This window comes from Tenebrio molitor, chromosome 1 (genome assembly GCF_963966145.1).
Source record: "Tenebrio molitor chromosome 1, icTenMoli1.1, whole genome shotgun sequence".
In the NCBI taxonomy this organism is placed as follows: Eukaryota; Metazoa; Arthropoda; class Insecta; order Coleoptera; family Tenebrionidae; genus Tenebrio; species Tenebrio molitor.
In genome coordinates, this window is record NC_091046.1 from 31,535,609 (window position 1) to 31,542,411 (window position 6,803).

General features: G+C 29.2%; 3 protein-coding genes across 5 annotated transcripts in view; 1 reads left to right on the forward strand and 2 right to left on the reverse strand.

Annotated features, from left to right (window-relative positions):
* Window positions 1-1,753, reverse strand: part of Rrp1 (Recombination repair protein 1) — a 28,627-nt gene extending 26,874 nt beyond the window's left edge. Inside the window, exons 1-5 of one of the 2 annotated variants that reach the window (XM_069055984.1) lie at window positions 1,613-1,753; window positions 1,054-1,134; window positions 909-992; window positions 630-713; window positions 469-555 (exon numbers count right to left, since the gene is read on the reverse strand). In XM_069055984.1, coding sequence (XP_068912085.1) covers window positions 469-555; window positions 630-713; window positions 909-992; window positions 1,054-1,134; window positions 1,613-1,657 — 381 coding nt within the window. In that variant the 5' untranslated portion in view covers window positions 1,658-1,753. The remainder of the gene's footprint in view (window positions 1-468; window positions 556-629; window positions 714-908; window positions 993-1,053; window positions 1,135-1,612) is intronic. The other variant, XM_069055993.1, reaches the window with a different exon arrangement.
* A 192-nt stretch (window positions 1,754-1,945) lies between these two features.
* LOC138136760 (phosducin-like protein) lies at window positions 1,946-4,549 on the forward strand. Of its 2 annotated transcripts, none has more exons than XM_069056060.1 (3): window positions 1,946-2,101; window positions 2,286-2,724; window positions 2,810-4,549. In XM_069056060.1, the coding sequence occupies exons 1-3, from the start codon at window positions 1,946-1,948 to the stop codon at window positions 3,211-3,213; spliced, it is 999 nt and encodes a 332-aa protein (XP_068912161.1). In that variant the 3' UTR covers window positions 3,214-4,549. The 2 variants fall into 2 exon arrangements, with proteins under 2 accessions (XP_068912161.1, XP_068912169.1); XM_069056068.1 differs by having other exon boundaries at window positions 1,948-2,101; window positions 2,276-2,724.
* An 863-nt stretch (window positions 4,550-5,412) lies between these two features.
* On the reverse strand, window positions 5,413-6,593 carry LOC138136778 (uncharacterized). The gene has a single exon (XM_069056075.1). It carries the CDS (start codon window positions 6,399-6,401, stop codon window positions 5,493-5,495), a length of 909 nt encoding a protein of 302 aa, XP_068912176.1. The 5' UTR covers window positions 6,402-6,593; the 3' UTR covers window positions 5,413-5,492.
* Window positions 6,594-6,803: the final 210 nt, after the last annotated feature.

The window sequence follows — 6,803 nt, forward strand, 5'->3', positions numbered from 1 at the left end:
TGACTTAAGATTTGATTGGTCTAGCACCCTAGTAATATCAAAATTGCCATTAGTACACTTAGGGCCGGTTTATTCACCTTCAAGTAACTTTATTTGAACGGTAATTACCATGGGTCTACCAATAGCAGATTCTACAGCATAGCAACTACTGGCCACATAAATTTACTTGAAGGTGAATAAACCGGGCCTTAGTCTAATTTTGTTTTCACCAACTTAATTCAACAGGTGGTGCTTAGTTGGTTTTGGCATGGCCTATATGTATGTAGTCATTTAGCATTGTTTAGTTATTGATTTCATATTATCTGTATGTACTGACATACTGCTTATGCTTCAATTTTATTTAGAATTCTCTTTTTGCAATAAAATTTGACAGAATGAAAATTCCTCAAAACTAATTAAGATTAGAAATACTTACTTTCACCATCTTTGGTTAAAAATATTTTTTGTTTTTCAATATACTTTACTTACTTTTACTTTTTGTATTGATACTTCCTCATCTTCATTATTTTCTGAGTCAGAATTCTCTTTTGCAACTCTTTTTTTAGCAGATTTTGCCTAAGAAAACAGAAATTCAATTTCAGTTGTAACAATAACAAAAACATTGAACATTGTTTCAGAATTGTACTTACTTTTGCTTTCTTTTGTGGCACTTTATCTGTCTTTTCTTCAATGTCAGAATTTTCTTGTTCTATTTTTCTTTTACCACGTTTTGCCTAAATAAAAAAAAAATGTGAGCAAGTTATAAAATTATGACTTTTAAGATTTAAAATGTTATTAGCACAGGACTTAGTTGGAGACATTAATTTTGTACATATTAAAATGGAAGGGGCTTGTGCAGTGAACATGTTAAAGAAAAAAATTATAACAAATCATAATACATTCTACAACAAACAAAACGTGAGTCTTACTTTAACTTTATTTTCAGAAATTTTCTCATCTCTCATTTCTTCATTGGTATTTTCTTTTTCTAACTTCTTTTTACCAGCATTTGTCTAAATAATACAACAAAGAGTAAGCAAAATATATGTTAAATTTCAAAAGCAGGATAATTACTTTGACTTTTTTTTCAGGTACTTCTTCTTTGGATTCAGAGCCCGCCGTTTCTTTTTCATCTTGTCGTTTAGTAGATTTTGCCTAAACATACAAAAAAAAAACAATATTTCCCAGTAAAAATTTTTAAATCCAATTTTAATTTTTAAATATGCTTAAATAATACCTATGCTGACACACTGTGCATTATTTTTTTTAACACTTGAAAATCAATGTAGTATAATAAGTACTTAATATATATATATAATTCTACTTCTTTTTTGTTAATGGAAAAGTACCTACATTAAACTACATAACCGTTATGACTTTATTTTGGCTGTTGAATTACTGATATACTTATTATATGTAATATATTGGTCAGAGCTGAGGCATTAATTTTATTTTGATTGAATATTATTTTAAAAATAAAATTCATTGATTTATGCAAAGGTGTTCTTCAGAATCAATTAGAAATTGCACAAACTATGGGTATTTTGCTCGTCTCTACTTGACAAAAAAAAATCATAATAGGTAGGTATGTTAAAAATAAAAAACAAGAAAATAATGTAAGAAGGTGGATTACTTTGGTCACAGTTTTAGTAGCAGCAGTAGCTTTTTTGGGTGGCATTGTAACTTTCTAAATTACAAACCAACATGCACAAATGAAATCTTTGTAGTCACAAGGGGCACGAATCACACAAAAGTTGGGAGACAAATGTGTAGTGTGTTATAAACTGACTAACTGGACTGAAACCAACGAAACTGAAACTGCAAAACGTAAAACCCGTAAAACCGCCAAATCGTGTTGCCGGTTTGACAGTTGACAATTTCCGTTGAAAAATTAAATCAGGACTGACAAATTCCTAAAAATTAATACTTAACTATTTTAGTGGATTTTGTAGTGGATTTATGTATTATGTCACCAAAGTGTTCTATTATTGTCATTGTCAATGAATCTTGGGTTATTTTGTTTGTGTTTCATGTCTTTTTAATTCATATATTTTTACTTTTTACGTGTTCTGTGCTTTTTACTGGGTTAACGTTTCTAAGACAAGAAGTATTGGCAATTGAGGTTTGCTTGGTTAAATTTTTTTATAATGTTTTATTGCAATTTTCCAATTTTTCATAATTTGTCAGTTTTTAATTATTTGTTTTATTAAAAATCTCGATTATTGTTTCAATTATACACTTGCGTGCATGTTTTGATGTGAAAAATTCTCTATAAAAACGTTTTTATTGTTTTAAGTATATTAAAGATGGCAACGTTGGAAGATAAAATTCTTGGTGATAAATTACACAACTACTGCAGCAGTAGCAGTAGTGAAGACAGTGATGATGATTCAGACCCAGAAGAGCAGAATAACAAAAAACAAACTTCTTCTGAGGAAGCCTCAGTGTCAGAAATTAATAAATGGGAAGGAACTTCCACCAATACTGGGCCAAAAGGGGTAATAAAGGATTGGCAGAGATACAAACAACTTGAAAATGAAAAGCGAAATGAAGATGAAATAGCTAAAATTGAACTTATGAAGAAATTAACATTGACAGTCCAATCAGCCTTGGATGAAGAACGAGAGAAAGCAGCTTTGGAAGATCCTGAATTAGCTGAACTTTTAAATGATGAATTTTTATTACACTATCAAAAACAAAGAATGCAAGAGCTGTTGTTACAGACAAATCATAATATTAAATTTGGTAAGTTTTAGTCAAATAATTATTGAAAAACATTGTATTATATGTTTCTTTTGATCTACAATCTACTTATATTAACAATTTTTAGGTGAAGTGATTTTTCTTAAAAACAGTGAAGAATTGCTTGATGCTATTGATAAAGAAAACAAGTCGGTGGCTGTAGTGGTTCATATTTATGAAGAAAATATAGAAGCATGTCATTTTATGAATGTTGGTTTAAGACAGTTGTGTAAAATATATGAAAATGTTAAATTTTGTGCAATTATTGGATCACGAGTTGGGATGAGTAAACGTTTTAAAACAGAAGGAGTTCCTGCACTACTTGTATATAAAGCAGGACAGTTAGTTGGAAATTTTATAAGATTGTCAGATGAACTTGGTAATAACTTTCAAGCAGAGGATATTCAAAGTTTCTTAGTTGAACATGGAATGCTTGAAGATAAAAGTTGCACTCCGTTTCTTATCAGAAACACTGTAAATGATAGTGATTAATTTTTTCTTATTTTTTTTTCACACCATGTAGTTGGTGCCACATGTACATGCCAGGATTACTATTAATTATTATTTTATAACATTTATACTATTTTCATAAAAATACTTTTGTAAGATTTGATCTCATCAATGAGGCTATATTATCATGTTTTTGATATGTATCTTGATGTATAATATAAGTAGTGAACTGTTTGTAGCCTAATAAATATTATACTAAATGTTGAAAAAACAAAGTAACAATATTGTTTAATTTACATCCAAATAATCAAGGCAAGATATTGCATTTGATTTCTAATGTATAAACAATGAATTAGGTGAACACATTACATGTTATGTAGCTAAGTAGTAATCGAAAAGTAAGAAATAAATTTTGGTAGTTGTGCAAATGTTCAAAAAGCTTTTGCTGTATTATGTATTTTTAAATGCAATAGACTAACAGATTGTACATATACAGGTGTCCCAGAACTGGCGAATCAGATTTAAAAGGCATATTTCGTGGTCGTAATGGAGGTGAAAAACGTTCAGAAAAATATTCAGGGTCCAATAGCTGCTTAGTTATGAATTTTTCAAATTGACCAATAGTGTTCGAACAGTTTTTACCTCTTTCCCTCAGGTACTAAGTAACGAGTAGTACGTATGAATAATAAAAATTACCACTAGAATTATACAGGATATTTCACGGGTGATAATGAGCCCAACGGAATTCAAAATGCAAACCACAATGTATTTTCAAAAAAAAGACGGATATTTTAATTTCAGTAGCCAGCTTTTTTCGCAAATGTAGTATGGGGTGCATTTTCAATTCCGTCGGGCTCATTCACATATTAGTAGTAGTAATATAGATAGATGGGCTCATTATCACTCGTGAAATACCCTGTATTGCTGAGCAAATGTTCGTTGAATTTACCTGAAATTCAAATTATCAGCGACCTTCTGGTTGATCAACTTTAATTGTTAATTACAAAAAAAAAACTACTACACCCTGACCATTTTTTTTAACGCTATTGCTTTCATTTATCACCAACGAAAGCGCACTCTAAATCTGATTCGCGAGTTCTGGGACACCTATATATTGTATTAAACATAATATTCTATTCATCACTGCCGAAAATTGTGGAAAGAAAAAATTAACTAATTACATATATGTAGGTACTTACTTTTTTTGTTGGTATAACTGTCGTTTTTCAACATTTTCTTAAGGCAACAAAATAACAATTTTAAATTAAAAGAAATGTGTAACTATAAACATTTTAATGTATGTTCTCTTAAGAAAAAAATTATATATGTAACAAATTTGTAATATTTATTATAATAATAAACGTTTTTCCATCTTTAAGTAATGGGTATAGATGTAAAGTGTCCATAATAAGTATTGGAAATAAAATCATCTTTAAGAAATGCTCAACCAATTGAGATTTTCTTAGTTTAAATAAACATTGGCTTGATTCAGTGGAATACGAAGTAATAAAAGTAGAAAAATATAATATGTTGATTAATGATTGCTTATATGTTTGTGTGTTGAAACGTCAAGATTTGGAGCCTTCAAGGGGCTCGTCAAACAAAAAAAAAACAGATTCAATTCGTTCGTGTGTAAATTGGGCTTTTAAACCCCCACTCATGCCAAAAAAGCCCATTTTCGCACGAATTCGTTAAATAAACTTCTAGGTAATTAAATTTATCTAATCCCGTGGGATAAATGATACTTATCCCACTAATTTAAGTGGGATAAGAACTTCATTACCTCACGCATTTTCATTACCTCACTCAGTGAGGTAATGAGTTTCATTACCGCACTCAGTGGGATAAATGAGTTTCATTACCTCACTCAGTGGGATGAGTAAATTCTTATCCCACTGAGTGCGGTAATTAAACTCATTTATTTCACTGGCGAAAATCAATAGATAAGATTATTTTTTTTTAATTTGGGGCGGTTATAGTTAAAATTTTGTACATAACACGTGGGCTAAAGCATATTACAGGAAACTCGTGTGATTACAGATGAACTCGGGCTAACGCCCTCGTCATCTGCAATCTTCACACTCGAGTCCTGTAATATTGCTTTTATCACACTCATTATGTAAATAACTATTATCATTTGTATATAAGAACAAACTCCCGAATTTAACAATAATTTTTATATACACATTTATTTATATTCTTTATCGTTAAACTATTTTATATCGTTATTTAAAAATTAAAAAAGAAATACTAGCAATTTAATAATAACGTAATACAAAATATGTGAATATTTACAATACATACAAGTAAAATACATGTATTTATCTTTGAAGGGATTCATACATCAACTTCTTTTTTTCAAGTGATGACTTATACTGAATAAATGATTTTAATAATTCATCAAACTGTTTGCATGCAACTAGCTTATACTTCTCTTTAAGTTTTTGTAAATACTGGATATCTTGTTGACATTCTTCTTGTTGTATCTTAACATCCTTTATTAGTTCTCGATAAGCAGGGAGTGCTTCTCCAAAAATTTCAACTCTTGTTTTATCTTGTACAATCTTTGTTTGAAGTTCACATTTGCGTGATATTACCTCACATTCCTTTATCTTTTCTTCACAGACTTTTGGCAACTTTTCTAATCTCAACTTGACTAAATCTTCTAAAACTCCTTTTTCTTTTAATAAATTTTGTATATATATTTTTTGTTGATGCTCTACTTTTCCTCTAAGTTCTAATAAGTTAATATCTTCACTACTTACATCAAAATCATTATAATTTTTTGATGTTGATGAAATCAAGTTAATATTTTCTCCAGTTATTTTGATAAATTCCTTACAAATATTATTATACTTTTCTTGTAAAATGAGATCTATAAACTGTTTTAATTTTATGCTCTCATCACAGGTTAGTTCACTTTTATCCATATGTAAAAGTCCAAATATGTTAGAAGAATCATCAGTGAAGCCTCCATTCTCCAAATCAATTACTTGTGCACAACTATCCTCAAACAAAACATCCTGAACTTTTAATTGTAATTCATTATCCCATAAGTTGGAATTACATACACCTTCTTGAACTGTATCGTATAATATTTTATATTGTCTATATTTATTGTGTTGAAATTGAAAGAACTCCTTCGCGTCAATTAATTCTTGCAAGTGAACACTGTTGTAATGACAGGGTTTTTCAGGGTTGTGTATAGTGGATGGTAAAGATTCGGCCATGATTCACTTTAAACACCAAAATGGAAAATTGTAAAATAAAAACTTCTGTTAGTGTTTCTTCTTTGTTGAGGTGCACTAATTTTCTTGGTTCATGTGCTTGATTTGAAGTTTAAAATTTTAAACATAAAAAAACGTATACAAACTTCTGATCTGACGACAGTTGTGATAAGACGCCCTCTTACATTCCCATAGGGAATCTAACGATATTTGAATTTAAATATGTAATGTTTTATATATTTTGTTAGATCAGTAGTTTTCCATATTATTAACAAACTAATATATATATATATATATACATATATAATAAATATGCAAATGTATATATAAGAATATGTAATAACAATTTGAATTTTTCCTTTTTATTTCAAGACATTTGAATTTGGCGCGTTTGAAAACAATATT